The sequence below is a fragment of the Dromiciops gliroides genome, chromosome 2, assembly GCF_019393635.1.
Source record: "Dromiciops gliroides isolate mDroGli1 chromosome 2, mDroGli1.pri, whole genome shotgun sequence".
Classification (NCBI taxonomy): Eukaryota; Metazoa; Chordata; class Mammalia; order Microbiotheria; family Microbiotheriidae; genus Dromiciops; species Dromiciops gliroides.
The window spans coordinates 27,691,732-27,717,751 of NC_057862.1; the positions used below are offsets into that span (position 1 = coordinate 27,691,732).

Below are 26,020 nucleotides of genomic sequence, written 5' to 3' on the forward strand. Positions count from 1 at the left end.
AGAATATTCACTCTCTTTGGAATATAAGAGGAAGCAGAAACAGTTTATATATAAAAGTGTTTTGGGAACCTGATTGTGATGAACTGAAGTATTAGACTAATTTTTGTTATTGTATCTGTTAAGTAATAAGGAACAGCTGATTTTAAAAAATAACAAAGAATGGACATTATAAGTTCTGAGCCTTAGTAAGTTAATTTTTGTGGTTCTATGGGAGATGATTTTTAGCAGAGAGGGAAAAAAAGAAGTAAGTTGATCCACTAGGAAACCATTCCTATAGTCCAATCAAAAGGGTTCGATATAGGATTTGTGAGTGGAGAGAACACTTGCACTTGAGTTTGAGGATTCTTTTTCCTGTGTGTGTGTGTGTGTGTGTGTGTGTGTGCGTGTGTGCACACACATGAATATGAGCACACCCATCTGTGCAAAGATAGAAGCAAAGCAAGGTAATGGAGGATAAATGTAACAGTGTGAGACATTCCTATAAAGAGTTTCAAGACTCTCATAAGAATATAAATACCAATGATAATACATACATATTGCTTTAAGTTTTTCAAAGTGCTTTAACTAAAATTTCTAAGTTGAGCTTCACAATAACCATTTGAGGCAGGTAGTGAAGATATTATCCTTTCCTTTTTTATAGATAATAAAATTTAGCTCTAGGGGAATTAACTAACTTAACCATGGTCTTTCAAATATTAAAAGTCAGAGGCAGAGTTTCAATATAGATCATCCAGTGTTACTGTGCTCAGATGTTCAAGTAATGGGAATGATTTATTTGGTTTTGTTTTGCTTTGAGATGATAAAATGGAGTTGAGAGGAGGATAAAATAAGGGATGAAACAGTTTCTCCTAGTGACTTTAATGAGAATAAGAAATAATATAAAACACTGCTGACCAATTATTTTAATTTTACTATTCTATAAGAAGAATATGTATATGTGTATATACATGAATATATATATATGTATATGTGTATGTACACATATGCATAAACATATTTATATATGTACAACCTATAGACTACATTTATATAGATTTGTGCACACACATGTGTATGTATGTATGTATTTGTGTACACACATATAGGACATTTTTTGAGTAAAACAGATGCAAAATTAAGAGTAATTAGCTCTTTCAGCGATCATGTATAAATATACACACATAGGTGTACATTCTCCTTTGCTTAATTGGTGCACTTATATGCTGAAAATTCCCTTGGGAAAGTCAAGCACCAGGATCATCTAAGAGTATTAAGGAATGAGGTGCTCATATATCTGATTCTTCTACTTTCTTCCTCAAAATACATACCAAATATGCAAGAAATATAATAATTTCAATTTTAGGGCCCCTCCTCAACAAACATTCTAATTTTATTCAAATGACACATAGGAGGCCAAGCTAAGATGGCAGAGAGAACCCACCAAGTTTCCAGAGCTCTCCTTTGGTTCCCTCAAAAAGAACATTAAATCAAGCCTCTAAATGGATTATGAAACTACAGAACCTCCAAAAAGACAGAAAGACTCAATCTTCCAACTTGAGATAATTTAGAAGACTTCAGGAAAGGTTGGTCTCACTCAGGTAAAAGGGGAGTACAGTGCAGCTCACCATAGTGCAGTGCAGCATGGAAGTGGTCTAAGCAAGTCAGTATGAAACTCTTGGCCACAGTGGAGTGACTGAGGCCCCTTGATCCTGGTTAAGCAATCTGGTGGTGGAGCCACTTGTGAGATCCACCAGCACCAGATGAGAAGGTAGGCTGCCAGCTGGAGGGCCATCAATGGGACAGGCACGACTGGGATGGGCTATCCCAATGCCTGGAGCAAGTGCAAGGAGCAGGCCCAAGGTAGTGAGGAATCCACAAGCCATAGAGGCCTCAGAGTAGAAAGCCAATGACACAGTCTATATCCCCCAGCACAAGAAGCTTGAAAAAGTGATCCTTGTGCCCCAGGAGCAGACTTTAACTTAAAAAAATAAACCACAATATAAGTAAGAAACCAAAAAGGGCTCTTACCATTGAGAGCTTCTGAATTGACAGGGAAGAACTAAGCACAAACTCAGATGAGGACAATACTCTCCAATTGTCTGCATGTGAAGCCTCAAGAGGGAAGACGAATTGGTCTAAAGACCAAAAAGCCTTCTTGGAAGAGCTCAAAAAGGATTTAAAAAATAAATTGAGAAAGGCAGAAGAAGAAATGGGGAGAGAAATGAAAGCAACACAAGAAAATTATGAAAAAAATCAACAGCTTGGAAAAGCAAGCACAAAGATTGACTGAAGAAAGCAATTCCTTAAACAACTGATTCAGCCAAATGGAAAAGGAGGTTCAAAAGCTTACTTAAGAAAAAATGCCTTAAAAATTTGTATTGGACAGATGGAAACTAATGACTCAATGAGACACCAGGAATCAGTAAAATAGAATCCAAAGAATGAAAAAATAGAAGAAAATGTGAAATACCACAATTGAAAGACCACTGACCTGGAAAATAGATCCAGGAGAGACAATTTGAGAATCACTGGACTCCATGAACGCCATGATCAGGAAGAGTCTAAACACCATATTCCAGGAAATTATTAAGGAAAACTGCCCTGATATTGTAGAATAAGAGGACAAAATCATCATTGAAAGAATCCACTGATCGCCTCTTGAACGAGAACCCAAAACAAATGACACATCATAATTTTTAATAATTGATATATAAGTCCTTAAGATTGCCAAAGCAGTACAACATCAGTACTCTTTATATATCTTTCTATCTATCATATATATACATACACACACACACACACACATATATATATATATATATATACTTATACACACACAAACGCATGTGTGTATGCCAATTTTATTAGGAAATAAGTAATATGATACAACAGGAAATGAAATAAGATAAGAAAATTATCAAAAAAATATGCTAAATACACTGTTGGAGAAAATATTGAACATCTCTTTATGTACTTATTCCATATCTTCAAAATGCTTAATTATATCCATCTGAAAGTCACATTGTTTCTTTGATTTTTGCTACTACAATGGAGTGGAATGAGCACCAGACGAGCTCCTCCAATGTTACCTGTTTGACTTGTACTTAGTTCATTTGTTTAATGTACCCCATTTTCTTTGTGAAATTGAATTAAAACATTGGATCTTTACACTGCTTTTAAGCTATGATATTCTGTGAGATGTCACTCAGAACATTAATTATGGCAGAACATTGTTATTCTGACAAAGGAGTTCTTAAAATTCAAGATTCTTAACCAGATATCTAGGAACAGATTTCAGAAGGTTCTGCAAATTGAGTAGGAAATAATATCTTCCTTTTCACCAGCCCCAAACTGAAATGTAGTTTTTGTGTGTGTATGTGTTAATGAGAGTCAAGTGACTTGCCCAGGGTCACACAGCTAGTAAGTGTCAAGTGTCTGAGGCCAGATTTGAACTCAGGTCCTCCTGAATCCAGGGACAGTGCTTTATCCACAGCACCACCTAGCTGCCCCCGAATTATAGCATTTTATTCAGTTATGAATGTAGGCATCAAACATTATTCTGAAAATCAGTTCACAGGCTTCACCAAGCAGCCAAGAGTTCCATAGATAAACAAGACTAAAAATGCCTGAGAGGAAAATCAGTTATCATTCCAGTATTCTACCATACTTTTTCATCCAGTGTTGGTAGAGTTGTGAAAAGATTCAACCATTCTGGAGAGCAATTTGGAACTTTGCACAAAGGGCTATAGAACTGTGCATACCATTTGATCCAGTGATACCACTGCTAGGTTTGTATCCCAAAGATATCCCCCAAAAGAGAAAAAGACCTATTTGTACAAAGATATTTATAGCAGCTCTTTTTGTGGTGGCAAAGAATTGGAAGTCAAAGGAATGCCCATCAATTGGGGCATGGCTAAACAAACTGTTGTATATGATGGTGATGAAATATTCTTGTGCTATAAGAAATGACAAGCAGAGCAGAAGTGACAAAGAGACAAGGTGAGATTATTTTCCAGCCAAAAATGGCTTACACAGTAAACAGGAGGGTTCTGCTGTGCTGGGGTGGGAGTGATACTCAACCCAGAGGTGAAGCCAACACAGATCCAGCCCCAAGCAGGCTTTGCCAGAGAAAGAGTTGTCCAGAGACTCTGAACTCTGTACAGTTCTGGCATCTTCTGGAACTAAGCTCACAGTCTGGTGAGAGGACTGAATAGTTGACCAGGGGGAGATTACAGGGATCTTTGCTGCCACTGAGGCAGAATTCAGTAGTTTTAACCCTGATGGGAATTAGGAACCAGCCTTGAGTGGCAGCGGCCAAGGTGGGAGAGTGGTCCATGATTTTTAGAGCTATTAACACAGCAAAACAAAAAAATTGTTTTCTGGTTGAAGAGCAAGTAGGCCTGGGGTTATTTTTCAGATCAGAACAGAGGCTAGGGAAATGTAGAACATGCCTCTCCTTATACTATACCACCTGGGACCCCTGAAGCTTGGTACAGTGAAGACTGGAAGCAGAGTCCCACTTTAAGAAGGAGTTAAAAGTTAAAGATGGGCAAGATGAGCATACAAATTGTGAATCATAGAGTGCTTCTTTAATGGAAAGGAAGGTCAAGGTGCACCATCTGAAGAGGATAGCAGTATCAGGGCTCCTACATTCAAAGGTTCCAAGAAAAATATGCATTGATCCCAGGCCATTGAGGCACTCAAAAAGGACTTTGAAGACAGAGTAAGAGAGGTAGGGGAAATAATGAGAGTGATGCAGGAAAGTCATGAGAAAAAAGTCATTAGCTTGAAAAGCCATATGGAAAAGCTCTCTGAACAAAATAATTGCCCAAGAATTAGCATGTAACAAATTGAAGCTTGTGTCTTTATGACAAAACAAGACACAGTAAAGCAAATCCAAATGAATAAAAAATATAGAAGACATTGTGAAATATCTCATTGGAAAAACAGCTGACCTAGAAAATAGAACCAGGAGAGTTAATTTGAAAATTATTAGACTACCTGAAAACCATGATCCAAAAAAAGAGCTTAGACATCATTTTCCAAGAGATTGTCAGGAAAAATTGGCCTGATAGTCTAGGAGCAGAAGGTAAAATGAAAATTGAAATAATCCACCAATCACCTCCTGGAAGAAATCCCAAAGTGAAAACTTTCAGGAATATCATATCGAAATTCCACAACTACCAGGTCAAGGATAAAATATTGCAAGCAGCCAGAAAGAAACAATTCCAGTACTATGGTGCCACAGTCAAAATAGCACAAGATGTAGTAGCTTCTACATTTAGAAATCAGAGAGAATGGAATATGATATTCCAGAGGGCAAAGGAATTGAGATTACAACCAAGAATCACCTACCGAACAAAACTGAATATAAACTTCAATGAAAAAGAGAACTTTAAGGTATTCATGATGAAAAGACCTGAACTGAAGAGAAAATTTGGTTTTCAAATACAAGTCCCTACAGAAGCATAAAAAGTTTAACAGGAAAGAGAAGTCAAGAGTGATGGTAAAAAATTAAACTGTTTATATTCCTACATTGGAAGATGATACATCTAACTCATAAGAACTTTCTCAGTATTATGGCAGATGATAAGAATAAATTTAGAGAGAGGGCACAGGTGGAAACTGATTATGAAGGAATGGCATCTGTAAAGCATTTATGTTTTTTGTTAATTATTTTCTTTTTGTGGGGCATTCAGGGTTGGGCAGAATGCTTGCGGTCAAGCAGTGGGTGAGGGTGTTGTGTCTGAGGCTAAATTTGGACTTGTGTCCTCCTGCATCCAGTGTGGGTGCTTTGTCCACTGTGCCAACTAGTTGCCCCATGATGACACATTTAGAGTAAAATTGAGGGATGAGAGGATTGCACTGGGGGAGGGGGAGGGAGAGAGGTAGAATGGGTGAAATCCCAAATGAAAGAAGCAAGAAAAAGCTTATGGAGTGGGGGAAGAGATGGGGGAGGAGCAGGGCAGTGAATGAGCTTTACAATTATCAGAATTGGCTCAAAGACTTTAAACTCATCAGAGTTGGCTCAAGAACGGAATAGTATACACACTCATTTGGATGGAGTGATCTATCTAAACCTGCAGGAGGTTAGGAGGGGAAGGAGATAAGGAGGGAGGGGTGAAAGAAAAGAGGTTAGATTGGGGGAGGGTGCAGTCAGCAGCAATACACTTTTGAGGATATGTAGGGTTAAAGATGATAGAAAATAGAGTCAATATCACAGGGGAGGGAATAGGATGGAGGAACCATTTAACAATAGTACCTATGAAAAAAAATTGTGAAGCAGAGAAAAGAGTAATGTAAGATGATGATGATGGATCAATTGATGGGTTGATGATGATTAGATGAAGATGAGAATTGATTGAGGAAGATTGATGATGAGGACTGATTGATGATGGTGTTGATTATGATGGTAAAACATATGGTACTTAACTTTTCTGGGCTACTGTGAAGAAAATTCTTTGTCACAAAAAAGGTACTATATAAATGTTGTGTATTACTGTTGTTGCAAGAATCAACCTCATGGGCATATTGTAAGGAAAACTCTATTTAAAGTATTATATAAATGTAGTTTAGTATAAAAAAAATAAAGAGCAGGTATCAGAAAAACCTGGAAAGACCTGCATGAGTTGATGCAAAGTGAAATGTATTGTATACAAAATAATAGCAACACTGTAAAATAATATGCTGTGAATGACTTGGTTATTTTCAGCAATGCAATGAGCCAAGACAATTCTGAAGGTTTTATGAAAAATACAGTCCATCTACAGAGAGCAAAAGTATGGTGCCTCAATACAGATTGAAGCCTAATTTTTTTTTAGTTCCTTTATTTGAAGTTTTGTTTTGTTTTTTCTCTGTTTAGAATTTTATTTTATAAATTACATGTAAAAATAAATTTTGACATCAATTTTTAAAAACTTTGTGTTCTAACTTCTCTTCCGCTCTTCCCAACCCCCACCCCAAGAACTCAAGCAATTCAATATGAGTTATACATGAGCAGTTATGGAAAACATCTCCAGATTAGCTAGGTTGTGAGAGAAAACAGATAAAAACAAAATTTCAGAATAAGGAACTGTCCAAAAATATAAATACAAATACACACACACATATATAAATATATGCTTCAATCTGTTTTCAAATACCATCAGTTCTTTCTGTGTAGATAGATTGCAATTTTCATAAGTCCTTCAGAGTTATATTGGATCATTTCCTTGCTGAAAATAACCATGTGCTTCCCAGCAGATCATCTTACACTATTGCTGTTTATTTTGTATACAGTACATTTTACTCTGCTTCAGTTCATATAGGTCGTTCCAGGCTTTTCTGATAGCATCCTGTTCATCATAACATTTATATAGTACCTTAAACTTAACAAAGAATTTTCTTCACGATAGCCCAGCAAAGTAAGTATCATATATTTTGCTATTATAATCACTCACCATAACTATTTCTCTCCATCTCATTCCTTTCCCATGATATGTACTCTATTTTCTATCTTCTTTTAACCTATTCCTCCTCAAAAGTGTTTTACCTCTGACTGCCCCCTCTCTTGCTCTGCCCTCTTTTCTTTCACCCTTCCCTCTGTATCCTCTTCCCCTCCTACTTTCCTGTAGGGTTAAATACATTGGCTGTGAATGTTATTCCCTCTTTCATCCCACTCTGATGAGATTAAGGTCTTTAAGCTAATTCTGTGTTCTAAGTTTTTCTTCCTCCCTACCTCCTCAACCCTCCCTATGAAATCAAGGAATTCAATATGTCATGCAGGTGCTGTTATGCAGAACATCTTCACCTTCCTTGAAAGTGTTTTGCTTTTTAATGCTCCCTCCCACAATATGCCCTTCCTTCTTTCCTCCCCCTCCTTATCTTCTTGCCCTGCCACTTTCCCTCAGGGCAAAATATATTATTATACCCACTTAAGTATGTACGTTATTCCATCTTTTAGCCAATTATTTTCTTCTGAGAGCATTTCTGTCTCCTTTTCCATTTAGCTTTTCTAGCTGTTGACTTTCTTCTTATGACTCTCCTGTATTGCTCTCATTTCTCTTTCCATTCTTTCATTCACCTCTCTAAATCTTCCTTCTATCTCTACTACTTTCTCTTCAAGGTCTCTTTTGAGTACTTCCATGACCTGAGTCCAATTCATATTTTTCTTTGACTCTTTGGATGTAGGGTCCCTGAAGTTGTTATCTTCTTCTGAGGGTGCACCTTGATCTTCCTTGTCACTAAAGAAAATTTCTATAGTTTTCAACTTTCTTTGCTTGTTCATCTTGCTCCCTTTTACTTGACTTTTAACTCCCTTTTACAGTGGGGCCCTAGTTCTGAGCTACACTGTCCCAAGCTTCAGAGAGCTCCAGGTTTTGTTTTTTGGGAGGGCAAGTTTTTCTCTCACCTGGCCTATTCTCTGGTCCAAAGATAACCTCAAGCCAACTTAATAATTATCAGCCAGCAGAACTTTGTGTGTTGTGGTAGTTCTTAGTTCTGACTAGCCTTGCCCCTCCCCTACCTGGGCCTCCTACTGCTCAATATTTCTTCCTGGTTCCTTGCTCAGATGGGATAGCCCAATTCCTCCTTATGTCCCACAGACACTCCTGTATTTTCCCCCCAGGCCAGCCATTCAGCCCTCTCACCCCGATCACAAGCTCATTTCCTGTAGATGTTGGTGTTGCAGCTGATTTGGATGCTCATGGGTAAGTTCCCCTGGCACAGTGTGCCTGGGGTCTATGTTGGTGAGATCATTGGGTTGAACTCTGCTTATAGCACAACACAGCCCCCTCTAATTTGTCTTTGGCTAGAAATCTGAAGGTTTTTTTTTTTTGCGTGTGTGCATGTGTGTGTGTGTGTGTGTGTGTGTGTGTGTGTGTGTGTGTGTGTTTTCCTTTACAACCTGGCTAATGTGGAAAAGATTTGCATGACTGCTCATTTATACCTTATATTGAATTGCTTGGGTTTTTGGGAGTGGGAGGGAGGGAAGAAGAGAATTTGTAACACAAAGTTTAAAAAAAATTGATATCAAAATTTGTATTTACATGTAATTTGGGAAAATACATTTCTAAATAAAAACAAACAAAAAAGAAAGAAAAAAAAACAAGAAAGAAATGACAAGCAGGAGGACTTTAGAAAGCCCTGGAAACACATATATGAAATGATGTATTGTGAATTTAGCAGAACCAAGAGACGATTGTAGACAGCAATATTGTTTGACGAAATGTGAATGACTTGACTATTCTCAACAATGTGAATCAAGACAATCCCAAAGGACTATTGATGAAACATACTATCTACCTTCAAAGAAAGAACTGATATTGATGGAATAGAATGAAACATGCTATTTTTCACTTTCATTTATTTTCTTGTACAAAATGACAAATATGGTAATATTTTACATAATCATGCATGTATAACCCATATTTGATTGTTTGCCACTTTAGGGGGGTGGGCAGGGAGGGAAAGGGGGATAAAATTGGAACCCAAAATATAAATAAAAATCTTATTATTAAAAAAATCTATTTATTTAGGTAATTGATATGGTTCTTTCTCACTCTGAATTGTATGCTCCATGAATGCTCTTTCTATGCACAATTTTGGTTGCTTCATTTGGCTGAAGTTTTTCAAAGCATGTATGCACTGAGACTTGAATGGTGACACAGAGAACCCTTGTGGCATCTGTGAGAACCCAAGTCACCTCACTTTAAACTGTGGCTGATGTGCCCCTTTCCTACCTTCTGCCTAAGTTTTGTCTCTTCTACTATACAGTCAACTTGGATTTTCCTTTTTCAAGCAGCATATCTTGCCTGATCTCTGGTAATCTCTACTCATTATACATCTCTAAGTTCAGACATTTGCCTGTTTGGGACTGTGGGTTCCCCAGATGAGAATCCAGAATGCTTCATTTCCTCATTTTTAACTTTTAGAATCCTTGGATACCTTTAGACCTTAATTAAAATTCCACCTCCTTCCAGAACCCTGTCCTGATCCCTCCACTTCTTAGTACTTCCTGCCCTAAGTTAGCATATATATTTATTTGAAATATTTTGTATTTACTTTGGGGGGACATGCTACAACCTTCATAAGCATATAAGCTTCTTAAGGAAAGAGACTTTCTCATTTTTGTATTTCTAACTTCCACAGTGTCTGCAGATGGTACTTATTCAATAAATGTTTGTTGCTTGATTATTTTTTGGATAGTCTTGGTCTACTTGGATGAGTAGTCCATATAAGGGCTAATCTCAAAGAGAATGGCCTCAGGCTTGATACTTAACTTTTTTCTTGACATCAAAATTCAATGATAAACTTTAACAATTACTGACAAAGCTGTTTACATGTACAAGTGGATCTCAAGACAGAGCAGATCCAGTGAAGAGCAAGCAAGGGAAAAGACAAAAAAAAGTCATAAAAAAACCTCCATTATTTTCTGTTTTTTATGATGGTAATGATACTTCATGTCATTTACCATGTAATTTGCTTATTTATTTTTCTCCTTCATCTCCCTCTACTTTGCTCTGATTTCTGAACTATCAACTGGCTGCCATTCTTCAGGAAAGCCCTGACTGTGTAATGCCTAGATAATTTGTTTGTTCTAAGTAACTCCAAGCCAGTCTAGTAAACATTTCCCCAGGAGAAATTGATGGAGCACATAAAAACTGCATACATTTGACTTCAACATCTTTCTGGATAAACTATTTTTTTTCAATTTCTATACTCAGTGAATGAGCCTTTTGTGAGGACAGAAAAACTTTTCTCCTAACTTGCCCATGGCTAATTTAGTCAGAAATCTGTGTTTCCTCATTCATCACACCAGGTACATTTTTGAAATTTGAATTGTGTATTAGATTATGCCCATTTCCCTAGTGCTTTTGATAATGTTTCAAAGAGAGGTAAACTGAAAAATGAATGCTTCATTGGTCCTGTCATTTTAATGCTTAGTAACAAGAATAAATTAAAATCCTATTATATGGATTGGAATACAAGCTGAGCAGAAAATTGAATTATTTTGCAGATTATAAACTTTCAATAACAGACCATAAATAACAAATATTGTGTTCTTGATTTCATTTTAAATCTTTTGTTTGATCCTAATTGCAAATGAGGTCAAGAGTGAGCTTTTCCATGGGTGAAAATGCTTTCTATCTCATATGAAATAAGACAGTCTGAAAAACAGCTTAACAATAGTTATTTATTCCTAAAATAAAGTTGTTTTTCCTCCTGCAAAGTATAATTGATTATCATTCAGTACAGTTCAATAGCATTTATCAAATATTTTCTGAGTGTCTCATGCTAAGCTCTGGGGGTCATATATTTTGATGCAATGGAATGAAGCCTAGGAATTGGTAAGGATATCTGGGTCTAAATCCTGTCTCCAATTAAACCCATAACTAGGTTAGGATGAATGTGACTTTGCTCCACAGTATGAAATTTATGGTTTCCAATAGTTCTTTCACACTTTCTCCTTGATCCTTTGCTCTAACCCTTGCTGGCTATAGCAGTGGGAGCAGTGGGTTCATCGAGGATGAGTTTCTCATTCTTAAAAAAATAATAGAAACATAGTAGTATATTAGAGCATACTCCTTTTCCCAGTTCATATCCTTCTACCTGCTACAAAGAATTTATAATTCCTTCAAAACACTAGATCCTTTAAGGTAAGTTTCCTTTTTAACTTTTATACAATTAGACCTTCTGTCCTCTGTTTCTATCACAGATTTAAAAAAATGTAATTTACAGTTATGGCTTTAATGAGATTAAAGATAAATGGCTTCTCTCATTCTTAGTTCCATTATCAGCAAAATGTAGATTTATTACTAACTGTACAAAGTTAAGCATTAAGGAAAAGACTTTATAAATATCAAAGTACAATATAAAGGTCTAGTATGGTATCATATAGTTTTTTTGTTTTGTTTTGTTTTGTTGATCTAATTCTGCGTATGTGACTTAACTGTCTCTGCCTGTCTGTCTTCATCTCTCTTTCTTTTTCCAAAGATTTAAAAAAAAAATGTTTCCTGGGATATGTTGCTATCTTCCTGTCATTGTTTTGTAAATGATCTGAGGACAACTCTTGCAGATATGAATAAATTAATGCTTTATATAATTGAATTCAATGAGTCTAATGTAATTTCACCTCTTGTAGGCTAATGGAGATCATCTTCAGGACAATCTGAATAACAGATGAGATGAGGGTGCCTGGTGCCTCATCCTATTTGCATAGATTTTATTATGTGTGTGTGTGTGTGTGTGTGTGTGTGTGTATGTGTGTGTGTTTATGCTGAGTCTCTATATTTCAGTAGTTTTTCATTACACATAATCTTGAGATTTTTAAGATTGATTAAATACTCAAAATATTCTCAAATTTTTCTGGGTCAATGATATGTCCTGGTGATAATGGTCAATCATTCTGTCTATAATAACAGTATGATTCTCTCAAATAGATTTTGACATTTGTAATTTTAGAATTGGGATTTGTCATTTGTTCTTTTATGAAAGAGAGAAAAGTTATATATAACTTTAGCCCCCAGTCTATAGCCTTTTAAATTTCTTCAAACTGAAGTGATGCATTACAATCATTTTTATATACTCTGAATCAATAAATCTGAGATCCTTAGGGATAATTAAAAAAAATTCTGATGGGCAATTATTATAAGCTTAATTGCCATTATAAAACTCATAATTTACACACACACACAATTCACATTTATCATTTATTAGTTTGATTCATCTGTGCCAAAATATTACTTGCTGAGTTCATGTCAATGCTATCAATGTACAGTGTTTCTATTCTGTTCTTTGATTTTACCTATTTCACAGGCTCTATCCAGGAGTTCATAAATTTTATTTATTTTAAACAAATGCAATGCAATGTACTCAATAACAAACTTGTTATTCCTCAGGAAAATGATGGTAATATGTTACCTGTTTATCATATGCATTTTTTGGACTCAGAGAACCTGGGTTCAAATCCAGTCTCTATTACATACTTCTTATATGACCTTGGGGATGTTATTTGACATATCTAGGTCTGTTATTTTTTTCACCTGGGAAAGAAGATATTTTCTAAGGTTGCTCAGATTCTGTGAGCCTAAAATCTTCTGTATTTTGCATGGTACAAAGGTTAGAGACCATGATTCTGTCATTTCATTAAAAATGAAAAAAAAAAAAAAGAAAATAAGATGTGATAGAATAAGTGATTTACCCAAGGGAAGGCAGCCTCAAAGGTGTAGGCCCAATTGAGCTACAAGGCATAGGACACATTCCAGGTTTTGCAAACCCCTAGCATACTAAAAGTTCAAGTTGTGTATTTCAGATGCCCCAAATCTCCACTCCAATATTGTAATTCTAACTTTGTACCCTTCCATTTCTGTTTCCCAAGAATTGGTACAACCTGATACCTGAATTCTCAACTCCATCAACCACAGTTCAGTGTTCTGTGCTTTTTTCAGAACATCCCCTTTACTTTCCCCCAACCCCACCTCACAAATTATTGTAGTTTTTTAGAACTTTATCACAGCCTAGGCACATTGTTGATTTAGTTGTCAATTCAATTTCATATCCTAGAAACGATACACTTTAATTGGTCCTGCTCCCACTCCAACGTGGAACAGATCCCAGGCCAGAACCATCAGTCCCCTACAGCCCAGCTCTGGCTCTCTTGGCCACTCCTCCTTTAGCATCAGTATCCATCTGCAGCCCTTCCCTCTCCCCTCAGCCAGACCACTTGGCAGCAATGGCGGTCGCAGGAGGTTCATCTGTCTGCATGCAACAGGGTCCTGGGGCTTCTGTTGCTGCCTCCTTTTCTTATGTGCTTACCTATGCCTTAGCCCCAGCAGCTTTCAGTGCCTCTTCCCCACCCTATGGGAGGTCTAGCTCCTTTTGGGGGGTCTAGAATGCAGCCCCTACCTCTCAGCCATGGGTGGGCATGGTTCTTCAATCGGGCCCCTTCCTGCCCCTGGTATGGGACCCCACTTGGGCCAGTCATTAGCCTCCCTGTCAGGTCAGAGTTTTGGAGCTGGGGGCCTGGACTTCAGTCCCATGGACTGCCTGGATTACAAAGACCCCATCTGGAAACTCAATTTTTGCATAGCAGCTGATTGCCTGGATTACAAGGATCAGGGATCATGGAAATTCCAGGTGTTATAGATGAGGGAAGGGAAAACTTAGGTCCTTTGCTTCTCTGGATGAACCTTATAAGATTCCTTTTGTTTTGTGGAAAGAACTTATCAATTTGTATTCAGAATCCTGTGTGCCCATTGATCACCTGCGTAACCTTTAACAATCCTCTGTGTCTGTTTCCTCTCCTACAAAATCTTTTTTTTTGGGGGGGGGAGTAAAAGCAGCTGATCCCTATTAGGGATACAAAAGATAGGCCTGCCCTCACAGTATTAATTGGGGAGGTATCATGGAAACCACTATGTAAATGAAGAAGATAAATAGGGGGTGTTCAGCAGAGGGGAGGCACTTGAAATAAGACCTAGGAAGGGCTTCTTGTAGAAAGGAGGCTTTTAACTAGTACCTGAAGGAAGTCCTGAGTCAGGTGGGGGTAAGGGAGAGTTGGGAATATGGATCTTCAAGGAATAGCAAGGAGTCCAGTGTAGGAATATGGCATAAGAACACTGGAAGGGGGCAGGGTCCTGGAAGGCATGGAAAGCCAAAGGCCATGGGTTCAGATCTCACTTTGATGTATGGGACCTTTGAGTCACCTTGTCTCTGAAGTCACAGAATGGATTGTAGCAGACCTTGAAGGTCCCTTCCAAAGAGGGGAACCTCCCTTGGCTGTGTCTTTATATATTTACAGTTACTTGTAAAAATCGAAAGCCACCCCCCCCAACCCCCCGCCTCCCTTTCTAAATTATCCCTTATGGAACCTTTTTTCTCAGGGCATTTTCATTTCCCAAGGATCTGGGGAAGTCATGACTTGAGAGCATGTCCTCATCTATTTCTTCCCAGACTCCCACTGCTCCCCGCCCCACCCTGCCCCAACTTAACCACCTAGATAATTATTTGGAGTCAGCATAAAGTGAGAGGACCTTTCCTCCCTCCCCCAAAATTATCCATTTCAATAAAAAACACAAAATGATAATTGGTCCTGCTACCATCAGTTAATTGATCCTTAGAATATAGCCTTTCGGTGCTCACCTGAAAATTATAACAAGGGCTTGCCTTATCTTTCTAGACCATAGGGACTCATGGAGTGCATAACAGGCATACAGTTGTTGTTGTTGTCATCATCATTGTCTTTTTAATCATGAAAGATTTTAATGATCGTAGATTTAGAAAGAGAGTGGTCAACTAGTCTAAATGATACAAAGAACTTACAGGTTAACTATTTTAAAACCCAATCCCTTACTTCCCCTTCTCCACTTTCATTGTACAATTGGCAAAAATTGAATCCAATATTGTTTCATAGCAACGTGGTTTAATAGAAAGAACCCTGGATATATAATGAGAGGATACGGGTTTGAAGTCTTTTGTGCTATTAAATTGCTGCATATTATTGGTTGTCAAGTCTTTAGACATCAGTGTTCTGATCTGTAAAGTAAATGAGTGACTAATCAATGTCTGATATTGCCAAAATGAACACAGGGGCCAAAGTAGAAGGATTGGGTCTGAAAACCAGGATTTCTCTCAGGCATAATCCAGACTAATCAAAACCAGATAATGGTTAACTTACAGTGGGGAAGAAAGGTAGGGTCCACATTATAATCTCCATAAGTTAAAACCTGAGGTCTAGGATGTCTCAATTCCAGGGTCATTCTGGAGACCAAAATCCAAAGAATTAAAGCAAAAGTACCAAATTTGGAGATTCAGGCTAGGTTGGACTACAGATGGGAATGTTTTATACAATCTTTATTTTTTTTACAAAGACATTATTAAAGTATATATCTTGGAATTCACAATCTCTTTTAGTGATCTCTTTTAATGTAATCTCTTTTAGTCATCTTTTTTGATGGTGATACAAATCAAGCCCAAGGACAATAGCAATGAAACATATCTAAACAGTTCCCATCTACTTTTTACATGAATGACTCTAAGCTCCCCATGACTTAATCAAACTAAATAACCAACAAGCACAATCAACTTCACCAGGGTAGCCAAATTGATATATAATTAGCCTTTAGGTATCTAGAGACCTCAGGCAACTAGCGGGTGCTCCTCTTCAAGTAAATTGAAGCTGCCAACTAATTGCTTATTTCAAGAACCTCTGGGTAACTTAGTAATTATCAATCAATCTTTCTGCTTGTATCACTCTACAAATGGATAGGAAGCCATGATATATTGGGCCTTGATCAGGATATTTAAGTATTTATACATGTTTGTCAGCAACAGTAACTCGTATATAGAAATGAAGACTTTCCTTTCCCACCCCACCCCCAAGTTGCTTGTGCCCTTCCTGAAAAATATCTTTATCTTTCTTTTAAATCTCTTTTGTATTTACCTATGCCTACACATGCTGATTTTTGAGAGAGAATATAAGATCCTTCAGTACAAGAACCACTTCTCTTTTGTCTTTGTATTTCTGGGATGTACCACAGTTTCTGGCACACAGTAGGAAGAAAATAAATATTGCTGATTGATTTAATTTAGTTTTCCTGAAAAAAACTCTCATATATTTTCCATTTGTAAGGAATTCTGTAGCTGCCAATCCTGCCAAATGAGAAATCCCTGTATAAACTCAAATCCCCTGAGTCATCATGTCAAATATTATCTGTAGTTACAGACCAAAGCCCCTTTCCTACTATCAAGGAGGTTTATTATCAACTGTCTACCATTTAAAGAAATGTTCTCTGTAAGGGCCTAAAATTCTAGCTATGATGTCTAAAATCAAATGAGTAGTTGCCTTACATTAGAAGCTTTAGCAAGAGTTAAGAATTTTAAGTATTTATCAAAGTGCATCAGAAGTTAGTGAAGAGAGAGAGAGATGTAAAAAGCAAACTTCATCTAACTATCTAAGAGAGCCCAGCATCTGTCCTCCCACCAAGCTGAGGTCCCAAAATGAAAGGCCTCATTCCTCACAGAAGCCTCCTGCCGAAACAGGAAACAGGGCTGTCCACACACACATAGCTCCAAGATAATTGGTTGGTAGCTCGGATTGACAGGACCCACAGCCAGCAAACCACTTCCTGATGCTTATCTGACCTTTGAAACCCCAGAAAAAGTCACTTCTGGATGCCAAAGTCACATAGTGTCTTTTCAGGCCAGATCAGCAGGGGTTGTCTTTCCAATTCTCACATCTCCCTAGCATGAGTTAGTGATGGTCCCTAACAATGACCTACATCCCATGTCAGAATTCACCTTTCCATGTCCCTAGTGTCTGGACCTATTTGACCTAGATAATTACCTCATAAGAACTCACCTAGCTAAAGTTGTCAAAGGTAACCAATTCTACCTAGGAACCCAGTGGATTGCCTTTGGTCCATTCTCCATGACCCTAACTTTATATTATTAGAATCTCCAATCAATAAAGCTTGTCTGCTTCACTTTCTCTGTCTTCATTTGCATATTACTGTAAATGTCGTCTGGTCTTGCTCTGCTTCCGAAATAGGCCATTTTTCTCCTTAGAAGGTGCAATTCTCTTTAGCTGAAGGCTAGGATTAAAAGTGTTGGTGACAACCAATCAAATTTAGGAAATGGACAGATAGAAGAAGTGTTTTTTGATAGCCCTAAGTCACAAAGGTAGGGGCATCCTCCTCCTCTGAAACCCCAGGGTTGTGACTAAAGGCCTTTCCCCAAATGGATTTCTCTTTGGCCTTTCCCTTTGCAATACATGCTAGATAATGGAGAGACCTGATTTTCCTTGAATCGGCCTTTTTAATTCCACTTGTTTTTGCTTCATTTGATTTTTTGTTTGTTCAACTTGAAATAAGATACCATCTCTGGCAAAGGACTGGTTCAACTTATGGCTTACTACATTCAGGAGGACATTTTGTGGCCTTCCCAACAGAAGCTTAATATAGCATCTTGATTGGTAGAAACAATGAACTACAATTATATTAGAAAATAAAATTATTATGAAGGAACACTACTTTAATTGGCATTTATCTGCCTATCAAGTCAATCCTTAGTCACTTAGCCTAAGTATTCATTAACTTCTGGAAACTAGTTGCATTGCTGACTCTTTTTCTTTGGCTTATTTTAAAATTGATGCCATTTGAATATGACCAAATTTATTTTATGAACACTCATTTCCCCTCTTCTCATCAGATCATTTCCATTTGTAATAAATATTTCAGAAACAAAACTAATCCAAACTAAACAGCGCAATGACATTACATGATGGTTTATGCACACATTACTCAGAGACCCCTACCTCTTCAGTGAAAAGTGGAAGTGGCATTTATCTAATTCTTCTCCTAGGGTCAAGCTTAGTCTTTTTTTTTTTTTTTTAGTGAGGCAATGGGGGTTAAGTGACTTGCCCAGGGTCACACAGCTAGTTAGTGTTAAATGTCTGAGGCCGGGTTTGAACTCAGGTCCTCCTGACTCCAGGGCCGGTGCTCTATCCACTGCGCCACCTAGCTGCCCCAAACTTAGTCTTAATAAGTACACAAGCATGAAGAAGTATTTCACAGGTTTACATAAAATAAGGATTGAAGTTGTTTGTGTAGCCCTCTACTAAAGTGTTCTTCTGATGCCATGTTGGAATTTGGAATTATTTGTTACTCCTAAAGGCTATTCTACAGGAGAACAAACTCTAGGAATCCATAAAATGATAGAAAATTTGTGCAGAGAAGTATGGTCATAAGGTCATATATTTAAATGTGGATGGAAGCTTATAGGTCAGCTCATCTAAGCCCCATCTTTAATAGACTAGAAAGTTGAGGATCAGAAAATTGGTGCTCTCCAAAGTTACACAGGTTGTAAATGCCTGGGTCAGAATTAAAAATACAGGCCTCTGGGGCAGCTAAGTGGCACAGTGGATTCAGGAATCCAGGATGTCCTGGATTCAGGATGACCTGAGTTCAAATCTGACCTCAGGCACTTAAGACTTACTAACTGTGTGACCCTGGGCAAGTCACTTAACCCTAATTGCCCTGCAAAAAAATATCCAGTCCTCTGTCTCCAATCTCAGCACTTGTTTTCACTGAATCCTGATAATGATAGCTTATATGGTTCTCAGCTGATGACCAGGTGGTAGAAGGCAGGTAATCCCTTCACCAGAAGATTGGATACCATATGATGATATTTCTTGGCAACAACAATTAAAAAAAACAAAAAAAAGGTACAATCTGTACCAGTTGAGGGACGTGCCTCATGGAAGCTCGAGAACAGGAAATGTTTTTATTATTGTTTATTTTTGTTTGATTTCATTCTTTTTTTTCTGGTTATTGTCTTTTAATCCCCAGAACCTAGTATAGTGCCTGGAACATTGAAGAAAGTAAATGAAAAATGTACTGGAATGGATTGGATTAGATCCTTGAAGAATTTAAGTAAGTGAAACATATCACCCTTAGGCCAGTAACTCATTTTTCTTAAATACCCTGTTTGTCTGGGAAGACCTATGTCTGAATTGGAATTCTTCTTTTGTTGCATTATGGGCTTCTCAATTTTATTATTCTACTAAGCAGGCATTTAGCATTAATTAAAAAATGAACTTTGTGGGGCAGCTAGGTGGTACAGTGGATAAAGCACCAACCCCTGGATTCAGGATGACCTGAGTTCAAATCCATCTTCAGACACTTGACATGTACTAGCAGTGGGACCCTGGGCAAGTCAAAACCCTCATTACCCTGCAAAACAAACAAACAAACAAAAGAAAAGAAAACAGCCAAGAGACTGTGCTTGGCACTGGTAATCCAAAGAGAAAAACAAAACTATGTTTGCCCTCAAGGAGTTGACACTATGATGGGAAATATAGTGTGTCCATAAGACATAGGTATATACAGAACATATGTAGATGGGATAGAAGGTAAGACTAGATGGGAAGGCAATAGAATTTGAGGGGACTTATGCTGAATCAATAACCTGGATTTACAGCTTAAAGTTTCTTAGAAGTCAGCTCGTCTATACACACACACACACACACACACACACACACACACACACACACACAGGCACACACACACATGCATACACACATACAACTATTATAGAGGTGAGAAAATAGAAGTTGTGAGAGGTGGAACGACTTGATGCTGGTCATAAAACTAGTATGTGTCTGAGGTAGGGATTAAGCAGATGACTAATTTTAAGGCAAGAATGCTACCCATTTTATCACAAGCTGAATGAGTGAGTAAATGAATGAATGAGTTAATAAAGTGAATCAATGTTAAGCATTTAATATGTTACAGGCATTATGTATACTAGGTTCTGGGGACACAAAATTGAAAGTGAAACAGTACTCGGGATGGGTGCCAGAGTGTGGGAAGGTAGTAGCATGATTTTGCAAAAATCAGGAAGAAACAAATTTAATTGGTAGTCCACAATTGGTCTTTATGGAATTCAACTCTTCTTTGTCTCTTTTCATCTCTTTTTACACATACACTCATGTATATGTTTTGCTAAGTGATTCCTCAATTTCTCAGGTTTTTTTTTTCCTAATAAAACTATGAGAGTATTAAGTGTCCATAAGGGTTAATGAAGGTTAAAAAAGAAATATTTAAGGTACTGGGCTACAGAAATAGAGGTTTAGCAAAGGCTCTGGTGCTGAGATGCCATCTATGTGGCATTAGGGTTTGATAGTCAAGACTGGACTCAAGAGTACATGGCTTTATATTCTACCTGACAGATGCTGCCCCCAGATAAGTGGGGTAAAAAGTAGAAGTGCAGGGAAAAAAAAGTACTGATTTGTATTAGTAGAGGGAGTTATTTTACTCAGAATTATCAATACCAATGAAATCAGAAGGCTCTACCAAAAAATAGAAAAGAAAACGTATTTAACATATTTGATACAATGTTCTATGATTAAACCTGGAATTTCATTCATATATGGAATTTTTAGGGGAAGAAATATCCTATACAAATGCAAGTGTTTTACAGGGTTGTCCAGAGAAATTAGTTGTGGTCATTCCCTCAGGATCAAATAGCCAGGGCATGTTAGAGGTTTCCTGACATCGAGTTCAGTTTTCTATTCACCACCCCCCCACACACATTGCCTTTCTCAAAGCACTATACTAGAAAAACAAAGATAAAACAACATCTGTTCCAAAAGATTTTATGACATGCAAACAAATAATGATGTTGTCAATGAGGATTAAATTTGTAGTAAGTAGAAAATTAAAAAAAAAAAACATGGGAATGTAGAAGGAGCTAAAATATCTGGGTTCAAATACTGCCTCTGATCTTTACTACCTGGTAGAGGATATATGACCTTCAATATGTTACATAGATATAAAGGGCTTTAATTTTTTTAAACTCTAAGTTGGGGGAGTTTTATAACATGGCCTCTGAGTTTGCTTCTAGTATATGAAAGTATGACTATGAAATGTACAGAAGCCCAAAGGACTATCAGAAATTTACGATCCATTTGGAACACTAATGAATTGTTGGTGGAGTTGTGAACTGATCTAACCATTCTGGAAAGCAATTTTAAAATATGACCAAAGAGCTACAAAAGCCATACCCCTACTAGATCTATATCCCATAGATCATAAAAAAGGAGAAAGGACCCACTTATTGAACAACATTTATATCAGTTCTTTTTGTGGTAGCAAAGAATAGATTGCTTGGGAAGGGAAAGAAGGGGAGGGAGAAATATTTGGAACACAAAATCTTATAAAAATGAATGTTGAAAATGATCTTTACATATAATTGGGGGAAATACAATACTATCAAATGAGTCAAAGAAGTGAGATTTGTGATCCTTTCCATGGGCTAAGCTGGGGCTGGGGCTGGGGCTGGGGCTGAGGCGGAAGGTCAGAGGATTAAAGGAAGTAGTATACCTGGCATATATCTCAATGTAAAGGAGAAACTTCAACCAGGAATTGTGAAACACATAGTCTTTCCCCAGGTAGGGGCAATGGTGATCAAAGCCAAGTGAATAAAGATGACATAATGAAAATGAAGGATAGAGAATTGTCAAATTTTTCTCTAATCTCCAGAAATTAAAGGGACATTAGATGAGAAAAGCCTTGGAAGGTGAATTGGAACTAGATGGGAAGCCATGCATTATTCCCTAGCTATTGGGGAGCTAATTACGATTTTCTAAGTAGGAGGATACATTATTATGAGTTTGCTGAATTAGAGATATTATTGGATAGCAAAGTAAGATTATAAATAGCTTTAACAAAGTTATCGAGCCTAAAGACAATATGGGATTTGACTTAACTTCTCAATTACTGAGGTTTTTAAACCTAGAAGCAGTACAGGAGAGTGAAAAGAACACAAGTTTTGGGGTGAGAACATTTGTATTTGATCTCCAGATCTGTCATTTATTTTGTGATTTTGGACAAATTATTTTCTTTCCTGCTGTCTCCATTTTCCTCCTTTAAAAGAGGGGATTTTAAGAAAAACAACAATAAAATAGATAAACAATTGGTTAATTTGATCAGAAAAAGGAAAGAAGAAAAACAAATTACTAGTATCAAAAATAAACTCAACACCAATGAAGAATTTAAATTAAATATTAGCAAAAAGATTACAGAAATATATCACAAGGATCATACATTATGACCAGGTGGGATTTGTACCAGGAATGCAGGGTTGGTTCAATATTAGGAAAAATATCACATAATTGTCCATATCAATAACAAAAGCAAGATAAATCATATGATTTTCTCAATAGAGGCACAAAACGCCTTTGACAAAATATAGCACCGATTCCTATTAAATACACTAGAAAGTATAGGAATAAAAGGAACTTACTTAAAATAATAAATATTATATATCTAGAACCATCAGCAAGCATTATCTGTAATGGGGATAACTAGAAAGCCCTCCTAATGGGTAAAGGAAGGATGCTCGTTATCACCTCTATTATTTAATATTTTATTAAAAATTTTAGCTATAGCAATAAGGGAAGAAAAAGAAATTAAAGGGATTAGAATAGGTGATAAGGAAATGAAACTATCTTTCTTTGCAGATGATATGATGTTATACTAAGAAAATCCTAAGGAATCAACTGAAGAGCTAGCTACTTGAAATTTTGAACAAATTTAGCAAAGTTGCAGGATATAAATAAAACCATATAATTCACCAGCATTTCTATATATTAAGAATAATATCCAGTAGCAACAGATAGAAAGAGAAATTCCATTTAAAATAACTGTGGCCAATATAAAATACTTTGGAGTCTATCTCCCAAGACAAACACAACAGCTATATTACCAGAACTAAAATATACGTTTCACAGAAATAGTCAGGTCTAAACAATGGGAAAAAAATATTAATTGCTCATGGGTAGGCAGAGGCAATATAATAAAAATGACAATCCTACCTGTTTATTTATTTAGTGCTATACCAATCAAACTATAAAAAACATTTTAAATGGCTAGAAAAAATAACAAAATTCATCTGGAAAAAACAAAAGTTCGAGAATACCAAGGGAATCAATGAAAAACTATGAAAGAATGTGGTCTAGGAGCACCAGATCTCAAAATGTATTATAAAACAGTAATTATCAAAACAATCTGGCACTGGCTAAGAAGTAGGGAGTTAGATCAATGGAACAAAATAGATAGAAATTACACCATAGCAAATGACTATAGTAATTTAGTATATGATAAACCCAAAGATCCAAACTTTAGGAACAAAAACTCATTGTTTAACAAAATCTGCTGGGAAAACTAGAAAACAGTATGGCAGAAACTAAGTATAGACCAACATCTCACATCATATAATAAAATAAGGTCAAAATGGGTACATGATTTACACATAAATTAAGGGAGCATGGAATAGTTTATCTGTCAAATTTATGAGCTAGGGAAGAATTTAGGACCAAAGAAGATATAAAGAATAAAATAAAGTGTAAAATAAATCATTTTGATTATATCCTTCATGTTCCTAAGATCCATTCAATCTCAAAACTCAAGAAAAGTTTATTATTTTTTTTTGAGGCAATTGGGATTAAGTGACTTGCCCAGGGTCACACAGCTAGTTAAGGGTCAAGTGTCTGAGGTCGGGTTTGAATTCAAGTCCTCTCGAATCCACGGCCAGTGCTCTATCCACTGCAACATCTAGCTGCCCCAATTTACTACTTTTTGTTCATGTATTCAACTACTCTATCAATATTTACTGTATCAAAACACCTTATATACATTTGAAATTGAATAAATATTTTCTGTCATGAAATAAAATGAAATAGCAAAATACCTTTAGTGAAGGCTAACTCAACTACTTATGCAGTGTGAAAAATACTATGAAGGAGGCAGCTAGAACTTTTGGACTTGGCAGGTAGGAAGAAATTCTGTCAGGAAAAAAATATGTATATACTCACACATGCATGTATACATCTGTGCATGTAAATACATGTATATGTGTATATTTTCCTGACAGTATTTTCATACATCAGTATGTATATTTTAAATGTGCATATATGTATATGTGCGTATGTATATATTTTCCTGAAAGAATATCTTCCTACATGCCAAGTCCAAAAGTTCCTCAAGCACAAGTATATATATGTATACATACATGTATGTGTATATATGCACATACATATAGACACAGACATGCACACACATATACATATGCATTGCACGTATGTGTTGGCAAAGAAATTCACTGTAATGAAGCAATCACAAATATTTTTATTCTTTTGGTCAGTTTGAGGAGTTACAATAACTATTGATACATCTAAAATTAAAAAAAGAATGAGACCATTAACAACCATATCCTAGAAAGCTTCAAATTATAAATAATGAGAAATATAAAAACCAAAACAACCCTAAGATTCTACTTCTCACCCTCCAAAATAAAAAAATATATATTAAAAATCAAAATAGTCAATAATAGAGGATTATTGGGGGAAAGAGTGGCCACTACTACACTGTTGATGAAACTGTGAATCATTCCCAGCTATTTTCAGAATAGGGATGTTTTTAATAATAAAAGTATTTTATTATTTTCCAGTTATATGTAAAGATAGTTTTCAACATTTGTTTTTCTAAGATTTCTAGTTTCAAATTTTTCTCCCTCCCTTCCATCCCTCCCCCCTTCCCAAGACAGCAAGCAATCTGATATAGGTTATATATGTACAATCACATTAAATATATTTCTGCATTAGTCATGCTGTGAAAGAAGAATCAGCGCAAAAGGGAAAAACCTCAGAAAAGAAAAAAAATAGGACGAATATGGTTCAATCTGCATCTAGATGACACAGTTCTTTTTTCTGGATTTGGAGAGCATTATCCATCATGAGCCCTGTAGAGGTATATCTTGGACCTTTGTATTGTTGAGAAGATTCAAGTCTATCACAGTTGAACAGCACACAGTGTTGTTGATACTGTGTGCCATATTCTACTGGTTCTGCTAATCTCACTCAGCATCAATTCATGTGAGTCCTTCCAGGTTGCTCTGAAATCTCCCTGTTCATCACTTCTTACAGCACAATAGTATTCCATTACATTCACATACCACAACTTGTTCAGCCATTCCCCAATTGAGGGGTATCCCCTCAATTTTCAATTCCTTGCCCCCACAAAAAGAGCAGCTATAAATATTTTTGTACATGTGGGTCCTTTTCCTTTTTTATGATCTTTTTTTTTTGGGAAAAAGACCTAATAGTGGTATTTCTGGGTCAAAGGGTATGCCCTTTGGTCATAATTCCAAATTGCTCTCCAGAATGGTTGGATTACTTCACAGCTCCACCAACAATGCATTAGTGTGCCAATTTTCCCACAGTTTTTCCAACAGCTAATATTTTCATTTATAGTTATATTAGCCAATCTGATAGATGAGAGGTGGTACCTCAGAGTTGTTTTAATTTACATTTTTCTGATCAATAGTGATTTAGAGCACTTTTTCATATGACAATAGATAGCTTTGATTTCATCATCGGAAAACTGCCTTTTCGTATACTGTGACCATTTCTCAATTGGGGAATGACTTGGATTCTGATCAATTTGATTTAGTCCCCAATATATTTTATAAATAAGGCCATTAACAGAAATATAAAAATTGTTTC

At 36.6% G+C, this 26,020-nt stretch overlaps 1 protein-coding gene across 1 annotated transcript in view; it reads left to right on the top strand.

The window, feature by feature from the left end:
• The window catches only part of LOC122738199 (homeobox protein otx5-B-like), a 130,770-nt gene extending 116,667 nt beyond the window's left edge, over positions 1-14,103 (top strand). Inside the window, 2 exon segments of the mRNA XM_043980259.1 lie at positions 13,569-13,835; positions 13,838-14,103. Coding sequence (XP_043836194.1) covers positions 13,569-13,835; positions 13,838-14,103 — 533 coding nt within the window.
• Positions 14,104-26,020: the final 11,917 nt, after the last annotated feature.